Source organism: Physella acuta, unplaced genomic scaffold (assembly GCF_028476545.2).
Source record: "Physella acuta isolate Inbredline_101_S28 unplaced genomic scaffold, ASM2847654v3 ptg000114l, whole genome shotgun sequence".
NCBI classification, from domain to species: domain Eukaryota; kingdom Metazoa; phylum Mollusca; class Gastropoda; family Physidae; genus Physella; species Physella acuta.
In genome coordinates this window covers 378,898-401,274 of record NW_026731634.1, presented here as the reverse complement: position 1 = coordinate 401,274, position 22,377 = coordinate 378,898, and the positions used below count along the sequence as shown (strand labels likewise).

Here is a 22,377-nt window from a genome sequence, read left to right as displayed (position 1 = left end):
CGAATTTTTTTCATTTTTCTCTCTCCGATATTCTTCTCATGTTGTATTTAAGATGTGATAACTTTAGAATAATAAAGAAAAAAAGATAAAAAAAATAACACGATTTACTCGTTTTCTATTTTTGGTTTACGTATTCTCTAGCATTTTTTTTTTCAAATATGAAAAGGTAAATTTCGATAAAGAGTTTTCTTGCCTCCCCTGAGCAATGACGTACATGTAGCAAGGGAGAGAATCCACCTGAGTGGGGCGGTGTTAATGAAAATAGTCGATCAGAAAATACTTCACGGCAGGCTACGCTTAAGCTCAGCTCCGGTGTACGACATACCGTGGTCTACAGACTTTTGATTCTTGAGGTGGTCTATAAAACTTTGGATTCTTGAGGCTACACCTGTTTTTACGGTCTAGGCGGAGGGAATTCGCAGTCTTGATTTCTTTAGACGTGCTGACTAGTTACGATGGAACTTTAATTTTTCTTGCTTTAATTGCTGGAATACTAAATCAGTAAGTACGTTTGATCTTTTAAAGTTTTTTTTTTTTTTTAAATTTTCTGCGTGGATGTGTGTTACATTGACTACTTGCGTCTTTAATTTGGTTAAATATTACTATAATTATGTACATTTTTAGCGTTAATCAACATGTACAGACAGCTTTAATCCCAAACATATTTAAACAATTTATCAAGCCCTTTATGCTAAGTATATATATATATATATATATATATATATATATATATATATATATATATATATATATATATATATATATATATATATATATATATATACATATACATATATATATATATATGTGTGTGTGTGTGTGTGTGTGTGTGTGTGTGTGTGGGTGGGTGGGTGTGTGTCCGCGTATTCGTGTGCGTGTATTTGTATGTGAGTGTATATTAAGTTTTGTATAGATGAATGCATTTAACGTGTTTATCTCTTATATATATATATATATATATATATATATATATATATATACACATACATATATATACATACACACACATACACATACATATAAATATATATACATACACACACTTATATAAATGTATATATATATATATATATATATATATATATATATATATATATATATATATATATATATATATATATCGAGAAAGAGGGACAAAGAGAGCGATAGAGAAGGAGGAATAGAGAGATAGGGAGACATAAAGCTTTAATTACTCAAATATTCTCAACGTTAATTGAGCAGACTACACCCTAAAGAAGGTCGACATTACACATGAACGCTGCCCCGTACAGTATGCATAACGCTATACCCATACAGACAGCGCTAAATGGCGATAACGCGCAAAGAGAGCAGACAACAGCGCTAAACGAGTGGGTTACAGCGTTAAACGGGTAGACGACGTAAAACATCTGGTATCAGGAAGTACTGTAACAAAAAAAAATTTAATCTCCCAGTCTGGAAGGAATTTTTAGACCGTTTACCTGGCCACTTTCTTGTTTACCTGCCCCCCCCTCCCCTCCCCACCCCCACGCCACCCCCTCATTTACCCACTTATCTTTACATGATTCATATCCCCATTCTGTAGGATTAAGGGTGATGCAAGAACGGCAACTACAGACTAAATTCACCGACTTAATTCTAGTAAACAAATACCACGGTTACTGCGATATTATATAGCAGTTTACTTGGATATTATGTAATAAATTTAATTCTGATTAACTTATCAGTTTACTGGGGAAATTCATACCAGATTCATTTTTAGTAAACATATTCAACTTAACTTGAATATTTTATCACAGAGTAGATTTAGGTAAAAAAAATAATTATCAGTTTACTGGGATAGTGTTGTGTATGTATTAAAAAACAGATTTTATTCAGGTAAAAAAATATAAATTTACTGAGATATTATATACCGGACTAAATTCAGAATAACTATAAACTATAAATAACTTTATAGTTATTTATATAGTAGTGTATTTCTATATATTTAAAGAAAATCATTTATTTGCTACTATTTAGTGCATTATTACATAAAAGCGTGTTATTAAAATGTTTTTAATGAACTTTTTTTCAGTACTTAAAGTTTTAAAAATTTATAATAGAGTTGCATGACTAAAAACCATCGCGCACCTAACGTACATGATAACGCGCGTATTTATATATATATATATATATAATTCTCTTCTTGGAGACGTTAGAAAACAAGCAGTAAGCGCGTCTTGCAGTCCCATCTCTTCCTCTCTAGGAAATTTGGTGAGCTGTGGTTCACGCTAAATGTTTACAATCGTAGAGCCGGGTTTAGTGACGGCTATTAGGGGCAGATAATTTAGTTTGAAACGATTTTAAACTTAGGGGAGGTAGCTAAGAGGAGGCTGCTTTCATTGGGGGGGGGGGGGGGTTAGGGGTTGGGGGAAAGGAAGGGGGGGGGGTTATCGTCCTTAACGACTTACTGATAGTGTTTTAAAGCAAATATTTTCAGTGACAGCAGTGGTACTGTCGAATTCACAAATTATAGCGGCGTATGATAGGCCGCGGGTCGGCTCGTATATATATAATTCTCTTCTTGGAGACGTTAGAAAACAAGCTGTAAGCTCGCCTAGCAGCCCCCTCTCTTCCTCTCTAAGCATATACCCCTACATGGTCTGGTGAGCTGTGGTTCACGCTAAATGTTTACAATCTTACAGCCGGGTTTAGTGACGCCTATTAGGGGCAGATAATTTAGTTTGAAACTATTTTAAACTTAGGGGAGGTAACTAAGAGGAGGCTGCTTTCACGGGGGTGGGGAGAGGTGTAGGATAGGGGTTGGGGGAAAGGAGGGTGGGGGGGGGGTATCGTCCTACTGATAGTGTTTTAAAGCAAATATTTTCATTGGCAGCATTGGTACTGTCGAATTCACAAGTTATGAATTACTTTAAAGTAGAAAATTAAACAACTAAATAGCGGCGTATGATACGCCGCGGGTCGGCTCGTAATAGTAATAGCGCTTAATAGTTGGATAAGACAGCCTACTAATTTGGACACAATTTTAATTAATTCATAAAATTAGGCATCCAATTAAGTCACATTTAATGTCAGATTGTATTGTCTTAATGCCTTAACCCACGTGCCAACTTTGAAACAAATCTATCAGTCAGAAGTGCCCAAAATTTCGCTCGGACTTTTCGATCTATGACAACATACAGACTGAGGACAGACATAGTTAAATAAAAGCTTGTAAAAAAGACCAGTTTACAGGGATATTATTGTTATAAATTAAATTCGGGTCATCTAACATCAGATTACTGGGATATTTTTAAACATGCCATAGGCGAATAAACTTTTTTTTTTGTTTGGTGACATTTATTTACAAACCAACAGTGTATAAATGTACTTTGCGATGGTTGTAGGTAGTGTAGAAACGAAACTTTTTTTTCTAGATTTAAATGAAACTTGATATAGATCTAGTTCGTTCTAAAGGTCTACAAAAGTATGCATTTAATAAAAAAGAAAAACACACTACCTGCATGATTTCTAAAGAGTTAGAGGGCAAATACGACTAGAAAAGCGAGATGGATCGTAGCAAAAGTATCGTGATTACACTATCGTATGACCGGTATCGTAACGATTTTATCATAGCGTCTGAGTCTCAATGACAGTTATGATAGTATCGTAATACCATAATTGTAACGACAATATTATAGCATCGATATTGTAACGACAGTATCGTGACGACATAATGGTATAGACAGTATGGTAACGAAAGTATCGTAACGACAGTATTGTAACGACAGTATCGTTACCCCAGTATCGGGCAAGTGGAATTGTACAATGTTCTCAACCTAGTATCGTAAAGACAGTATCGCAAAGACTTTATCACAACGTAGACAACAAGTGGAATTATGAACTGATCAAAACAGTATCGTATTCTTTGTTTTTATGCCATCATAATGTAGCCTAAAAATAAAATCACATTTTTAGTCCAGTGCGGGGGTTTAATTCAACGACCCCCGCCTGTTTTTAATGCATTGAAGCATGTCGGGGTAAGTTTTTGTATCGCGGATTATGGATTTTCACTTGAAAGGATTACGTCATTTCTGTCAGATATCACGATATGTGATTGTAGGCGTTACATCACGTGATCCTAGCCGTCACGTTACGTGATTCTAGCCGTCAGGTTATGTTATCGTATCCGTGATCCAAGCCACCACGTCACGTGATCACGGCCGTCATGTTATGTGATCCTATCCGTCACGTCTAATGATCAGAACCCTGACTGACTAGAATGGTGGCTGCATGTAAAACAGTCGAGGGGTTAGCAGGGCATTTTGACGTTAGAACCAGGGTAGGACACTCGTTAAGGAATTTATGGGTCAAGAGGTCAGGAGCTTAAGACTGAACATGATAGTTTGTTGTGATGTAGTCGTAAGCCTCGTTTAGATAATCGTGGATCTCACAGTATCTGACGTCATCTTGCATCATATCATATCACCTCACATCACATCACCTCACATCACATCACCTCACATCACATCACCTCACATCACACCACATCACATGCTCTGACATCATCTGACATCATCTGACATCATCTGGCATCATATCACATCATCACACATCACACATCATCACATATCATCTACCAAATAAAACATCTCATTATCTACCAAATAAAACATCACACATCATCTACCAAATAAAACATCACACATTATCTACCAAATAAAACATCACATCATCTACCAAATAAAACATCACACATCATCTACCAAATAAAAATCACACATCAACTACCAAATAAAACATCACACATCAACTACCAAATAAAACATCACACATTATCTACCAAATAAAACATCACACATCATCTACCAAATAAAACATCACACATCATCTTCCAAATAAAACATCACATATTATCTACCAAATAAAACATCACACACCATCTACCAAATAAAACATCACACATTATCTACCAAATAAAACATTACACGTCATCTACCAAATAAAACATCACACATCATAAAACATCACACATCATCTACCAAATAAAACATCACACATCATAAAACATCACACATCATCTACCAAATAAAACATCACACATCATTTACCAAATAAAACATCATACATCACCACACATTATCACACATAATTTACCAAATAAACCATCCCCCATCACCCCACCCCTAAACAAGACCTCCCCATCCCCGAGCTATTACCTAACACGGTCACATGACCACTCTTTCCGCTCCCGTCTGCCACTCAAACCTCGCGCGCTATTGTAAATATTTTAACGAGTCAATTTTCTAGAATTTTCCAGACTTATAATCCCTAAAACATACCCCCTTCCACCCCCTTCTCTTTCTCCTAGGTTTCCGACAGGTTTTAAAAAGCCTGACACGCTGAAAATAAACCCTGTCAGCCATCTTGCTATCTGACTTCTCGGGATATACTGACGTCACACGGCAGGTTGTCACGTGGTTCAAGGTATTCTACACAGACAAGATAAACCGGGCATTTATATTTTCGGCCTGGTTTTTTGAGGATAATTGTTGGATTTTTGTGGATTTTGTTTCTCACACCGGGACCAACTAAAGATTTTACATGTAAAGGGAAATCATCAGGACCAAGCAGTTTTACATGTAAAGGGACGTAATCTGCACCAAGGAGTTTTACATGTAAAGGGACGTAATTATATCAGATTATGGTGAGTAGTCTTGCTTTTTTTATATTTCACGTGTTCATTAGTGTAATTAATTATCACGAGGACTGTGTCGTAGAAAATAATAAATGAGTACTATGGAGACATTTAAGTTAAGTGAAATTTGGATAGAGGGTGAGGGGATTGGGAGGTAGGGGGTGAGAGGTGTGTGTGGGGGAGGGGGGGGGGAGGGGGGGGGGGGGTTGAGATGGGGTAAAGTTTAATGTTTTTAGTCACTGTAGTTCAAATATAAAGCAGTTAGTGCTGCAAGGTTTAAGCTGCTGAGCTTAGGTAGGCTGATGATTTGAGAAGCTGAAACACATATACCTCAAAAACACATCACAAAATTAGATACCCTTTGAAAAACAAATATCTAAAATATGTCGCCCTATACTACATATCTCAATAACATATATTCTGTTACGTAATGTAGAAAAATATGTCCCTCTAGCTCACAACTTTAAAGTAATTACATATCTTATGTTATATTAACATATGTGACATTATATCACACACCTTAATTACATATATTCTGTTATTTAATTCTGTAAAGATATGTGACTTTATATCATATAATTACTTATATTCTGTTACATAAATCTGATGTGACTTTATATCACATATCTAAATTACATAATCTTCTGTTATATAAATCTCTAAAGGTATGTGACTTTATATCACATACCTAAATTACATATTTTCTGTTATATAAATCTCTAAAGGTATGTGACATTATATCACACACACCTAACTTCCATACCTTTTGTAATACTTCACTAAAATACAAATCCAACACCATTCATCTTTTCACCAACATCAACATCACTAACAAAACATATCAACTACATCACATCTTTAAAACCATAAACAAACCATTCACATTACAGCACATTTAGAAAAACACCGTCATCTAATACATTTCTAACCCATACATTCCATACCACATATCTTCAACAATTCCTCACAACAACACATACAAACTAAACACAGTTAAACCACATTACATTTACTAAGTTAAGCCTACGCTTATCTAAAACACAAATCATCAAAAAGCTCTAAAATCTACTTCCTGTTCTACTCATTTCTAAACTACGTTCCAACTCCAACTTCACCACTGCTGCAGACATGTCTCAAGACGTGTGGTGGGTTCAGTAAGATGAAGGCTAATTAACAAACTTGTTGTACACTGCTCTTCCTGCTTCGTTACAGAGATAATTATTTTTATGACTTTATTTATACAACTAGCAGGTGACGTTAATTAAAACGTTTTGAAAAAAAAATGTGAGTAAATATTTCTAACACTTTGCAAATCAACAGCATATGTGCTGACCTGCTTTTAAAATATGGGTTAATCAACATTTGAAATATGGGCTCATCAGCATTAAAAATATGGACTAATCGACATTTGAAATATGGGCCAATCAACATCCACCATCACATAGTTTAGTCAGCAACACCTGCATAAGATGCAATTTAGGAGTTAAAAGGTCACTGTACAATAACTCCAGATTCACAAATAACGTTTCTCATTCCTGTACTGTTAGCTTAAGATTCATACATATCAATTCTCTTTCATTATCTGTTATAGATATAATATACTCTTTTACGCACACAAACAATCATTCACGCTGATAGACTCTCTCTCTCTCTCTCTCTAACGCACACACACACACACACGCACACTCACCCACTGTCTCAGTCCTTCATTCATATATGCGAGTATTCACTCAAACACACACACAAACATTCCTACACACACACACTGACAAACACACAGCAACAACTATCTACCATTGCTGCCAACTGAACCTCTCACTTCTTGAGATTACTGCCTGAGGTACTGTACTGGATTAACCCCTCCCCACCCCACCCCCCTCCATCTTCCTCGTGTACACTTCCACTTGACCAGGCACTCAGGTAATTAAATATACGTCACGCTACCAAAATGGCCGTCTACACTTGAAGTCAAGGGAAGCAAATCTCTCAACACGGCCTCTACACCAAGTCATCGCAATAACTAAACCACTAATTAGTATTGCGATTGAGAAAATAATTAACTTAATACATTCAAAGCCATCTTTAAAATTAATTATCTTACGGAATATTTTAGATTTTAATATGATTTTATATTTTAATATTATCAAAAAATTCAATATTAATTATTTTTTTTAAAAGCAACAATATAATTATCTAACTGCATACAATTTCCTCCCATTTAAAATGAGGTACATGCCTACATTAATATGGATTGAGAATGTATATTTCTGTGTTAGGTGCGTTTGGTTGCTGCTATGATAGGAAGACACAACATATCCCTAGTGTTATGTGGCTAAGACACCATTTATCTTTTTGTTGGATGTAGCTTATCAGACACATTTTATATGCTATGTAGCTACAACAGAATCAATGTATATGTGATCTGTTCCCTTCATAAAATAAATATGTTAGATTTAACTACAACATACATCATGTTATTTACATCGACATAAAAATCCCAAACATCTAAATAAATCAAGAACTATTTATATCCCAAACTCACTCAACCGTGTCTGTCCTTAGACCTCACTGTACCCTCAGGCTTCCAACACACACGGACATAAACTGTAAACATCAGTGATCGATTAAGTTAACCTTATTGATTTTAATTTTTTTTTTTTAAATCAATACGTGGAAGATAGGACGGAAATAGACTTTTAATTAACTTAAGTATTCCTAATGTATTCGATTTTTAATTGAATTAAGTTTTCCTTGTGAATTATTAATTAGATAAGGATACAAATGCAACATAATTTTATTCTATTGGAAGTTTGGTAGTTAAACGTGATTAGATATTAATTGTCGCGAGGCATTGATTAAAACGATTTAAATTAATTACTTGCTTCCCAATTAATTTGGCGTCATATTTAAAGAAACGAATTGTAATATAAAACATTATTTTGTGTTTGAAAAATTAGACCGTTTGAACTAATTAATGGCGTCATAAGGCAATGAACTCGAGTCTGTAGAACGTGTCTGAGTCAACCCAGCTTTGATAAGTACCTGACTCAAAGAAAGTAAGGCGGCTGGACATCGTGCTGACCACGCTATCCTCCTGCATGCCGAGGTCACTGAAACTGTATCTGCTCCATACGTCATGGGAAACTATGTTAATGATAAGTCAATTCGCTCCCCAGGTTAAACGAATTAGGATATAATCTTAGATGTCAAGCGACAGTAAACACAGTCTTTATTTTGATGTGTATCCGTGGGTGTTAATATACATCATTATTCTAAACACATTCTAAAAACTAAACCTAAACTTAAACCGTTACGCAAAATATATGTTACCCTCAACCAGTTTAAAATTCATGTTAAGTTTTACCTTGACCTTAAACCTTCAACCTTAACCAGTGACAGAAATTTGTGTAGCTTGGTTAAGTCACCTATCCCATAATTATTTTACCTATTCTATTTGATTAAGTCAACTGACTCATAATAGTGTACCATTTTATTTCATGAAGTCATCCATGTTGTACCTACATTTTATTAAGTCATAAGTCCCACAATGTTGTACCTACATTTTATTAAGTCATTAGTCCCACAATGTTGTACCTACAATTATCCCACAATGTTGTACCTACATGTGTCCCACAATGTTGTACCTACATTAGTCCCACAATGTTGTACCTACATGTGTCCCACAATGTTGTACCTACATGTGTCCCACAATGTTGTACCTACATGTGTCCCACAATGTTGTACCTACAATTATCCCACAATGTTGTACCTACATGTGTCCCACAATGTTGTACCTACAATTATCCCACAATGTTGTACCTACATGTGTCCCACAATGTTGTACCTACATGTGTCCCACAATGTTGTACCTACATGTGTCCCACAATGTTGTACCTACATGTGTCCCACAATGTTGTACCTACATGTGTCCCACAATGTTGTACCTACATTTTATTAAGTCATTAGTCCCACAATGTTGTACCTACATGTGTCCCACAATGTTGTACCTACATGTGTCCCACAATGTTGTACCTACATGTGTCCCACAATGTTGTACCTACATGTGTCCCACAATGTTGTACCTACATGTGTCCCACAATGTTGTACCTACATGTGTCCCACAATGTTGTACCTACATGTGTCCCACAATGTTGTACCTACATGTGTCCCACAATGTTGTACCTACATGTGTCCCACAATGTTGTACCTACATGTGTCCCACAATGTTGTACCTACATGTGTCCCACAATGTTGTACCTACATGTGTCCCACAATGTTGTACCTACATGTGTCCCACAATGTTGTACCTACATGTGTCCCACAATGTTGTACCTACATGTGTCCCATAATGTTATACCTACATGTGTCCCACACTGTTGTACCATTCCCACCTTGTAACGATTTTATATCATTGTCCCCAGGCAAGCAAATACAAGTTTTCGGCTGAACAAATACAAAGTAAGTTTTATCGATCTCTCTAGTGACTTGAAACATAATTCAGAAGATTTCATTCATTAAATATGATCGTGTATATTTACTTAAGATTTATCTATCTCTCTACTGACTTTTAGAAACTTATATCTAAATTCATTAATTAATTAAGATCTTGTTTGTTTACTTAAAGTAAGACATTGATCCCTCCACTGGCTTTTGAGAAGCTTAATTCTAAAGACATCATTCATTAGTTAAGAACTTGTTTGTTTACTTAAAATAAGACTTATCTATCTCTCTATTGACTTAAAGGTTTATTCTAAAGTTTTCATTCATTAATTCAGATCTTGTTTGTTTACTTAAAGTAAGATTTATCTATCACTCTACTGAATTTTAAGAAGCTTAATTCTAAAGACATCATTCATTAGTTTTAAAAAATCGTGTTTGTTTTCTTAAAGTAAGATTTATCTCTCTACTGAATTTTAAGAAGCTTAATTCTAAAGACATCATTCATTAGTTAAGATCTTGTTTGTTTACTTAAAGTAAGATTTATCTATCTCTCTACTGAATTTTAAGAAGCTTAATTCTAAAGACATCATTCATTAGTTCAGATCTTATTTGTTTACTAGTCTACCTTCAACCTTGAACTCTCGACCCACTGAACCACTTAAATTATCATTCTCCCCCCCCCCCTCCCCCCCCCCCCTCCTCACCTTCATGATAAAGCACTTCTGCCACGTCCTGATCAAAGGGGCAGATAACGTCACAAAACTGGGTATTTAATGTGTATCTACACACACGAGAGCGCCTGGGTATTGACCCATTTGTGTATCGAACTACTAATGAAGGCTGTACAAGTTTGGTTGTGATAAAAACACTCTTCGGTTAGCCGTACCATAGTTAGTAACTGGAATGAAATTAGAAATTTGGTTAAAATGTATAGGGTTAATGGCTGTGTGGGTTGAAGAAATACTCTTGAGTAAAGAATTACGTCGTGGAATATAAAACTATGATTACTACATAACCGACTTCAGATAATCCATAAAACATCATTTATAGATTGAGAAAAGACATTCAAATGGAGGTTTAACGTAAAAAAAACAAAAAAATCAATATTTTATTGTATGAAAAATAGCGTCCACTTTCACAAAATATGTTTAATCGTACATCACTAATTATAAGCATTTTCATAATTACAACCTCAAACTACTAAACTTGTCTAATATTCAGCATAACATTTTTTTTTTTAATTTCCATCTAAGTTTTCATATTTCTGTCCAGCTTTTAGATTTCAAATTTAAATTTCTTAAAAATATAAAAAAATAAATAAATACTAACGAACATCATAAAAAATAAGGTAAACGTTTGATTTAAAAAATGCACATATAAAGAGCTTTAAAAAAAAATTTGAGATATTTTCGGAAGCATTGATCACCATGGCAACAGATAGACGCCATTCATACCAGCCCATCCTCGCTGTTAGGCCGGCATTAGATTGTCGTGAATCGGTTGTCAGAACATTCGCTCAAGTGGAACAAGGTTATTATCACGTAACCAGCGAATAGATCAGTAGCGAACTGGGAAAGTTGATCTCAACCTACCCGGTTGAATGGGGGAAATCTACTTCAATCGTTGCTGAGATCTAAGCAACTCTCAATGATGAAACGTAGGCATGGAGCTAAGCAACACTGAATGATGAAACGTGGGCATGGAGCTACGCAACTGTCAATTATTAAACGTAGGTATAGATCTAAGCAACGCACAATTATGAAACGTAGGCATGGATCTAAACAATCCTCAATTATGAAACGAAGCAATGGATCTAAACAATCCTCAATTATGAAACGAAGCAATGGATCTAAGCAATCCTCAATTATGAAACGAAGCAATGGATCTAAACAATCCTCAATTATGAAACGAAGCAATGGATCTAAGCAATCCTCAATTATGAAACGAAGCAATGGATCTAAACAATCCTCAATTATGAAACGAAGCAATGGATCTAAACAATCCTCAATTATGAAACGAAGCAATGGATCTAAACAATCCTCAATTATGAAACGAAGCAATGGATCTAAGCAACTCACAATGATGAAACGTAGGCATGGCTCTCAGATACTCTCAATGGTAAAACGTAGGCATGGATCTAAGTAACTCTCAATTATGAAACGTAGGCATAGATCTATGCAACTCTAAATGTTGAAAGGTAGGCATAGATCTAAGCAACTCTCAATTATGAAACGTAGGCATGGATATAAGCAACTCCCAAAGATAAAACGTATAGATCTATATCATTCTACATTATAAAACGTAGGCATGAATCTAATTAACTGTCAATGATAAAACGTAGGCATGGATCTAAGTAATTCTCAGTGACAAACGTTGTCATAGATCTTACCCACATCTCACTAATAGATCGTGCACTACTCACAATTTTTTAATAGAACGTAGGCCATCGTCTACACAACTAAATCCTATTTAAAAAGACAGACCAGCATGACAGTGAACTCATTTCCCATACCATAGTCCAGTGTTATGCAATCAACTAAATTATGTGAGTGGATTAGAGGCTTTATTCCATGAAAGCTGTATTAGCACCAAGTGGGTAACGGTGGCTTATCTATTGGTTATGTTATTGGTTGAACTATTGGTTATGTTATTGGTTGAACTATTGGTTATGTTATTGGTTGAACTATTGGTTATGTTATTGGTTGAACTATTGGTTATGTTATTGGTTGAACTAGTGGTTATGTTATTGGTTGAACTATTGGTTGTGTTATTGGTTGAACTATTGGTTATGTTATGGGTTGAAGTATTGATTATGTTATTGGTTGAACTAGTGGTTATGTTATTGGTTGAACTATTGGTTGTGTTATTGGTTGAACTATTGGTTATGTTATGGGTTGAAGTATTGATTATGTTATTGGTTGAACTATTGGTTATGTTATTGGTTGAACTATTGGTTATGTTATTGGTTGAACTATTAGTTATGTTATTGGTTAAACTAGTGGTTATGTTATTGGTTGAACTATTGGTTATGTTATTTGTTGAAATATTGGTTATGTTATTGGTTGAAGTATAGGTTATGTTATTGTTTGAACTATTGGTTATGCTATTGGTTGAACTATTGGTTATGTTATTGTTTGAACTAGAGGTTATGTTATTGGTTGAACTATTGGTTATGTTATTGGTTGAAGTATTGGTTATGTTATTGGCTGAACTAGTGGTTATGTTATTTGTTGAAATATTGGTTATGTTATTGGTTGAAGTATAGGTTATGTTATTGTTTGAACTATTGGTTATGCTATTGGTTGAACTATTGGTTATGTTATTGGTTGAGCTAGTGGTTATGTTATTGGTTGAACTATTGGTTATGTTATTGGTTGAAGTATTGGTTATGTTATTGGCTGAACTAGTGGTTATGTTACTGGTTGCACTAGTGGTTATGTTATTGGTTATGTTATTGGTTGAAGTATAGGTTATGTTATTGGTTGAGCTAGTGGTTATGTTACTGGTTGCACTAGTGGTTATGTTATTGGTTATGTTATTGGTTGAGCTAGTGGTTATGTTATTGGTTGAACTAGTGGTTATGCTATTGGTTGAACCATTGGTTATATTATTGGTTAAACTATTGTTTATGTTACTTAATATAGGGTAGGCTGGCTTCACGGAGCAATGCTATATAACACCCTCGTTGAATTTAAGATTGCTTTTTAGAAAGATTCCCTTAAACTATGCGATAAGTAGCTAACATAGTAGTATGGGAAAGGACAGGACAAATCCCAGGGGTACTATACATTCGGAGAAGAGAGTAGGGATGGACAGGCCACACTTTAAGGAAACCGCTAACACGTATTTCCAGACAAGGCATATCATGGTATACAGAAGGATAAAGACAAAGTATATCATGGAATCCACAAGGATTTAGAAAAAAATAAAAGAAAAGCCCAAAAAAGAGCATAGGGTCAGTAAAAAGACGTGAAAATATTGAGAAAAACTGGAATAAAAACGGAAAAGTTCAGAAAAAACATGGATGGATGTTGTGAATGGTGTGGTGCATGCATTACTGGTAGTTGGAAAGGTGATGTGGAGAAGAATATTAGAAAGGATGGTAAAAAAGTTGCATAATGTTATACGTGTAGGGTCGGCAAGAAAAATTCCCTTGCTTGGTACGCAAATTGTGCACTGTGTGACGTCCACACGTCCTTAGCACCATGTGACGTCCACACGTCCTTAGCACTGTGTGACGTCCTCAAATCGTTAGCATTGTGTAACGTCCCCCACTTCCTTAGCACCATGTGACGTCCACACGTCCTTAGCACCATGTGACGTCCACACGTCCTTAGCACCATGTGACGTCCACACGTCCTTAGCTCTGTATGACGTCCACACGTCCTTAGCACTATGTGACGTACTCACGTCCTTAGCACCATGTGACGTCCACACGTCCTTAGCACTGTATGACGTCCACACGTCCTTAGCCCTGTATGACGTCAACACGTCCTTAGCTCCGTCCACAAGCCCTATGACGTCTCCATTGAGTACCACAAGAAGTTCCACCGCTGATTCGTATTGTTCCTATCTTTACATTTCACTGACCGCGTTCAGCGCTACCTAAATGTTAGATCTCACCAAATCAATAGGCTCTTATATTCCTCTAATCTTCTATGCGATAATGGAACGATCTTGTTCAGATAATAATCAATACAGGTGTCATATAAACAGGTCCGCTCTGCTTAATTAGTTGCTTTTGTTTAATAAAATTGTAAGCCAAACGTTAATTCTACAGGAACTCATGTTTATACCTCGAAAATTTTCCCAACGTAGTTTTCTGACAACATTCCTGCGTCGATAGTAACTTGACGTACTGAATATTTTTGTTTGTTCAAAATGTTTTTTTCTTTAGAATTTACGCTTTGTAAATTAATATTATAGGGTCGCTTTATTATTTAGTTATAAGAGAGTTTTATCATATACACACTGAGTTTTACATAAAAACTTACTTGAACAAAAAGTGGTGTAATAGGAGTTTATATTTTCCCACTACGAGATTCCAAATTCCAACCTTTCAAAATGCTAATTTAAACTTACCCCCAACCCCACCCCTCATGTTTCAGCGTTCAAAGAGGCATTTGCTCTTTTTGACAAGGATGGCGACGGGCAGATAACTGCCACCGAACTTGGTATAATCATGCAATCTCTGGGACATAAGCACACACAGGCGGATTTGGAGAGGATGATAGCAGAGGCTGACACTGATGGTACGGGGTTGGAACTTTTTCCTATGGTTTAACACACATATACTAATATATCTATATATACAAAAAGTAAATATTATATATATATATATATATATATATATATATATATATATATATATATATATATATATATGTGTGTGTGTGTGATATGTGTGATATGTGTGTTTGTATATAGAGATATCTCATCATATAGTGCCACCTGTATCTTTATATATCTATAAAATATATTAGTTCTTTCTAAGTTAACTGCCAAGCCTACCCCCGCCCCCTTCCGACAAACCTATAATTCTCTCCCTTTAAAAATATGGTTTTTCCATTTAGTTTGTACAGATTTATATCTGAAACCTTTAGATACTCTATACAAACCTATATTTTATAAAGAGATACTCAATACAAACCTGGATTCTATAAAGAGATACTCAATACAAACTTAAATTCTATAAACAGATATTTAAAAAAAAAACAGATGAAAACACATGATCATCCAAATGTCAACAAAACATTAGCATTCAATTTTTACATTTTTCTTGTAACCCTTGGATACTCCGTGACCTACATATGACCTGGTTAGAACATTCAACCCTGTTTGGCACCATCCAGCGACAACCTTCGCTTCAATTTCTGACTTTCTCCCGCAAGCGAAATTTCAAAATATTTTAAGTTTACACAAAGCTTCCCTGAATATCGCTTCCCTCCTCTCTCTTCCCCCGCCCCCTTCCACATGGTTATTGTGAATGTCGTTGCACGTAGAGGTCAGTGACGTCATTTCCCTTTCTTGATTACCCAGGTAACGGCACCGTGGAGTTCAAAGAGTTCATGGACATGATGGGCAAGGTCATGAGCTTGGCTGACCCAGACGAAGTCATCAAGGAAACATTTCAGTAAATTTTTTGTTGACTGTGTTCTTTATTAAGCTCATTAGGGAAACATTTCAGTAAATTTTTTGTTGACTGTGTTCTTTGTTAAGCTCATTAGGGAAACATTTCAGTAAATTTTTTGTTGACTGTGTTCTTTGTTAAGCTCATTAGGGAAACTTTCAGTAAATTTTTTGTTGACTGTGTTCTTTGTTAAGCTCATTAGAGCAACATTTGTCGACTGTGTTCTTTATTAAGCTCATTTGGGAAATGTTTCAGTAAATTATTGACTGTGTTCTTTATTAGCTCATTAGGGAAACATTTCAGTAAATTTGTGTTTTCTTTATTCAGCTCATTCGGGAAACATTTCAGTAAATGTGTTGACTGTGTTCTTTATTAAGCTCTTTTGGGAAACATTTCAGTACATTTGTTTACCGTGTTGTTTATTAAGTTCATTTGGGAAACATTTCAGTAAATTTTAGTTTTCCTTATTGAGCTCATCTAAGAAACATTTCAGTAAATTTATTTACTGCGTTCTTTATTAAGCTCATTTGAGAGAACTATTTTAAAGAACTATATTTTCCAACCTAACCACTTAGATCAAAGCGCCATTAAAACTGTAAAACTAGAAACGAGATCTTAAGTACGTCAATTATCATCAGAGAACTTTTTTTTACAAAGCGCTAATTGGGTCAACATAATCACGTGGTCGCGTATTTACAGTTAACAATAAAACGAGCTGTTTCTTTTTAGTTGGTAATTGCTGCTGACATTTTATGTTGGGCCTCTTTTGTGTAAATAAGTTTACAAGGGCAATACTAGTTCTTGTGTAGTTTGTCTTTTATTGATGCTTACGTTGGTTTAAGGCAAGGGTTGGGAATAGATACAAGTCTAGAGTTAGCATTAAGGATGCATAAAAGACGCTTAAAGTATTTTTTTGCCGTTATAAAAGCTGCCTAGAGTATTGTTTTTGCCGTTACAAAATTTGCTTAGAGTATTGTTTTTGCCAGTACAAAATTTGCTTAGGGTATTGTATTTGCCGGTACACAAGCTGCTTAGGGTATCGTTTTTGCAGTTACAAAATTTGCTTAGGTGATTGTTTTTGCCGTAACAAAATTTACCTAGGGTATTGTTTTTGCCGTTATAAAACTTGATTAGGGTATTGTATTTGCCGGTACTAACGTTACTTAGCGTAACCTCTGCTGCTTGATACACAACGCCAACTAACGACCTTGACCTTGAACAGGGTGTTCGACAAGGAGGGCAAAGGTTACATCGCAGCAGAAGAACTGAAGCGGGTCATGTCGACCCTGGGTGAGAACGTGACGGACGAGGAGCTCGACGAGATGATCAGAGAGGCGGACGTCAACGGGGACAGGAAGGTGGATTTCAACGGTAGGTGGAGGGTGGTGGATTTCAACGGTAGGTGGAGGGTGGTGGATTTCAACGGTAGGTGGAGGGCGGTGGAGGGCGGTGGAGGACGGTGGATAACGGTGGAGGGCGGTGGATTTCAACGGTAGGTGGAGGGCGGTGGAGGGCGGTGGATTTCAACGGTAGGTGGAGGGCGGTGGAGGACGGTGGAGGGCGGTGGAGGACGGTGGATTTCTAGCGGTAGATGCGTATAAGTGTTGATGGGTTAAAATGATAATCGGTGTTTCTTTCTGACTATATTCTCCGGGGTGGGAGGCACTTGAAATTTAAGATGGGGGGGGGGGGGGCGGACTTGTTTTTCCGTGGGGGAGGGGGGGGGGGGGGGGAATGGGACACTGGTAAAGTATGTAAATTTCTATATAGATTCCATTTCGTGGGGCAGGGGGTAGACTTTTCCCCAGAAGAGATGCCTGGAAGAATCTGATGATAAAGAAATAAAATGGTTGTGGAGAAATACACATTCTATTGATGAGGGGATACACTAACAATGGGAATGGACTAGCATAGGAGAAATAAAAGATACAGTACTGAGGGGAAAACATGGTAGGGTGGTATACTGGATCTAGTAGAAATTAGGATTATAATGAGGGGTGGTATACTAGATCTAGTAGAAATTAGGATTATAACGATGGGTGCTTTACTAGATCTAGTAGAACTTAGGATTATAACGATGGGTGCTATACTAGATCTAGTAGAAATTAGGATTATAATGATGGGTGGTATACTAGATCTAGTAGAAATTAGGATTATAACGATGGGTGGTATACAAGATCTAGTAGAAATTAGGACTATAATGATGGGTGGTATACTAGATCTAGTAGAAATTAGGATTATAATGAGGGTGGTATACTAGATCTAGTAGACATTAGGATTATAATGATGGGTGGTATACTAGATCGAGTAGAAATTAGGATTATAATGATGGGTGGTATACTAGATGTAGTAGAAATTAGGATTATAACGATGGGTGGTACACTAGATCTAGTAGAAATTAGGATTATAATGATGGGTGGTATACTAGATCTAGTAGAAATTAGGATTATAATGAAGGGTGGTATACTAGATCTAGTAGAAATTAGGATTATAATGAGGGTGGTATACTAAATGTAGTAGAAATTAGGATTACAATTATGTGTGGTATACTAGATGTAGTAGAAATTAGGACTATAATGATGGGTGGTATACTAGATCGAGTAGAAATTAGGATTATAATGAGGGGTGGTATACTAGATCTAGTAGAAATTAGGATAATAACGATGCGTGGTATACTAGATCTAGTAGAAATTAGGATTGTAATGATGGGTGGTATACTAGATCTAGTAGAAATTAGGATTATAATGATGGGTGGAACATAAAGCTGGGTGGCTAATAAATCAGCTTTCCAGCAAATGTTGGATTGTAAAAGTTGCTTTAGTTAAGTGTAGGTGGGGATAAGCCTTGTACAATTCAATCACATCTGTGTAGTTACATGGAGAGTAATGTTAAACTTGTCACTATATAGTAGTGAGTTGTCCGTTTCTTATATGTCTTTGTAAGTAATGCTATGTCCCTGCTCTTTGTTTGCTCTGCTCGATCAAGCGCAAACAACGAGAACTGTGTGAGAACCACTGAGCTGAACATATCTAATACCCCACTCTGACGGTAGAGTTCACTCAGCTTTAATCAGTACCTGACATTCATTGGTGTTAGCAAAAGACAGATTTTTGAGTCCTGGGGTCAATCTTTTTGTGAAACGTAAACACACACACACACACGCTTACACACACGCATACACACACGCATACACACACACCCATTCTCAATGGGGCATGACGGACATATACACTTGATTGGGTACAGTAGAGTGGAGTAAAGGGGCGGAACAATACAAGGGAATGAGTGGGATTAGGGATTAAGTTGTAGAAATTAGGGAATGAGGGGATTATTAAAAAAATATACAGAAGACCATGAGATAAGCAGGTGGTACAACCTTCTTCCCTTCCCCCACCCCCACCCCCAACAAGGAATGAAACACAAGAGACACCAATTGTTCTAGAATCGTCCCCCCTCTGAAGCGGACAACCCTTACCCCTGAGACAAGAAAATAGTTCCTCGGTGTCTTGATACCACTTACCTCATACACCTTTGACCCATTTACCTCCATCGCACAGAAACTACCCCCCCCCTATTACCCCCACCCCGTATGAAGCAGCATGATTAAAATAGACGGCCCCTATTCACGTCGTGTTCACCCACCCGTGACCTGGGTTCCCTGACTAATCCCAGACTTGTTCCGGCAGGCTGGAATCACGTCAGGCCACGCTTGGTCGCGTCTGGAAAGGTTTGTTGTGATCCGGTTAAAAAAAAAACCCCGCACACGATCCTCACAGAACCGACACGGTCCGGTTTTTTGTTTTGACAAGATTGTTGTTGTCAACTAAAGAACAATAAACAGAACAATAACCAGTAAAGTTCTGATAGAAATTAAAGTACTAAGCAGCCACTATGTCCGCACCCTATGTATTAATCCACTTTACTCCTCCCCCCAACTCACCCAATCCACACACCCCCCCCCCCACCCCCCCCCCCCCCAAAAAAAAAAATGAAACAAACAAAAATTGCCCCTCATTTAATTTTTTTTTGTCCGAATACATCTAGTAATAAGCATTTTCTAAACCGTGACGGTAATCTCACAAGCAGTGTTTCTTTCAGGCAGCTCTACGGGGGGGGGGGGGGATGGGAGGGGGAGACACCACCCTTGAAGAATGTCTACCGACCCAACACTAACCCCCTCCCAAATAAAATAGAATTTATATAGAAAAAATATACTTTTACCACTTTTACCAGTGTCCCCCCCCCCCCCGGAAATTTTTTATAATTCAAGTGTCGCTCTCCAACACCCCGCCTTTTCAACCCCCCCCCCCCCCCCATTCCGGAGAAAAAAAATCTGAAAGAAACACTGTTTACTAATACTACAGTGGACGGGGCGAAGCTATGCCGTGTGGAGTAGTGGGTTCGGATCCCGCAAGGTTAAAACTACTCTGTCTTTTCAAACGCTATATTGTGTCCCTGTATCTACTTTGGCATCGTAAATTGTAATAATACATTTTGTCTACATAGCTACAACGATATGTGCCATTTTTATATTGCATCACATAATCCAAATTCCCCCCCCCCCCCCCCCTCCGAGTCAGTCTTACATAATCCATTAAAACCACTTTACGTTACATTTCTTTCAGAATTTGTTACTATGATGAAGACAACGTAGCACCAGTTCTCTCCCCGTACATGCTCAAGAATAACGATTCATTCTATTTTTGAAACATTCATGTTTAGGTTTCCTTTATTCGTATTTGTATATTTTTGTTTCATGAACATGTATATTCCACCCTTTTAAAGTGCAACTCTAATGTGCAATGGACATATTTTCCCAATTTCGAATAGCTCTCTATCTCTCTATATGTATATTTGGAATTTTTAACACAGTTTTTTTGTCAACTGTACAGTTTTAATTAAATTTATACATTTGTAATTTATGGAAACAGCCATCAAGATTTTTTATATTGTTTCTCTTAGTGTAGAGACATTCATATATACACACAGTAGGCCACACAAAGTAACACACAGACAGTTATATATATATATATATATATATATATATATATATATATATATATATATATATATATATATATATATATGTATATATATATATATATATATATATGTATATATATATATATATATATATATATATATATATATATATATATATATATATATATATATATATATAGGGGCATATATATGTATGTATATATATATATATATATATATATATATACATATACATATATATATGTATATAGGGGCATATATATGTATATATATATATATATATAATGCATGCTTGCTAGTATGAATGTATAAATATATACGCAATATAAACTATCGAATTGGCCTGTTTGATGTGCCCATCCTATTTGTACAATGATGTACGTATATGATGTACATATGTATATGTATATATATATATACATATATATGCCCCTATATACATATATATATGTATATGTATATATATATATATACATATACATATATATATGTATATAGGGGCATATATATGTATATATATATATATATATACATATACATATATATATATATATATATATATATTTATATATATCTATATATATATATATATATATATATATATATATATATATATATATATATATATATATATATATATATATAATGCATGCTTGCTAGTATGAATGTATAAATATATACGCAATATAAACTATCGAATTGGCCTGTTTGATGTGCCCATCCTATTTGTACAGTGATGTACGTAATTTCTCGTGGAAGCTGTTATCGATTAGGTCGCCAAATGATCTTCATTATCTCCCCTTCCATGCCGGCCAACCAAACCAAACACTAATACAATCTATTCATTGTCAGTTCATGCTATGCCTAAAATAGAACAAGAACAAAAAACCTGTTTGGTCTTAATGTTTACTCTAATTGATTGTGATTGGTTGAGGGGGGGGGGGGGGGGGGCAGAGCGGTAGAAAAAAAACACAACACATTGCATTGATTAGTCGGTATTTAGACTAAACCACGTGGGGGGAAATATTAATGGCGTGTACATGTTTCCGGTTTGGCAAACGCGTTTTTCATCACTTCCGTCCGCCTCATAACAAAGCTCTTGGAGTAATCGTTCGTGTTGTGGGGGGAAAAAGAGTGGGATGGGGGT

At 36.0% G+C, this 22,377-nt stretch overlaps 1 protein-coding gene across 1 annotated transcript; it reads left to right on the top strand.

The window, feature by feature from the left end:
- Positions 1 to 227: 227 nt before the first annotated feature.
- LOC131934643 (calmodulin-A-like) lies at positions 228 to 21,251 on the top strand. The gene is made up of 7 exons (XM_059290712.1): positions 228 to 501; positions 5,330 to 5,665; positions 10,078 to 10,114; positions 15,205 to 15,348; positions 16,136 to 16,229; positions 17,449 to 17,597; positions 20,852 to 21,251. Exons 2-7 carry the CDS (start codon positions 5,663 to 5,665, stop codon positions 20,878 to 20,880), a joined length of 456 nt encoding a protein of 151 aa, XP_059146695.1. The 5' UTR covers positions 228 to 501; positions 5,330 to 5,662; the 3' UTR covers positions 20,881 to 21,251.
- The last annotated feature ends 1,126 nt before the right edge of the window (positions 21,252 to 22,377 follow it).

Coding starts and splice junctions, on each gene's coding strand:
- LOC131934643 (XM_059290712.1), top strand. Junction 15,349..16,135: donor AGCAGAGGCTGACACTGATG/GTACGGGGTTGG, acceptor TTGATTACCCAG/GTAACGGCACCGTGGAGTTC. Junction 17,598..20,851: donor CAGGAAGGTGGATTTCAACG/GTAGGTGGAGGG, acceptor CATTTCTTTCAG/AATTTGTTACTATGATGAAG.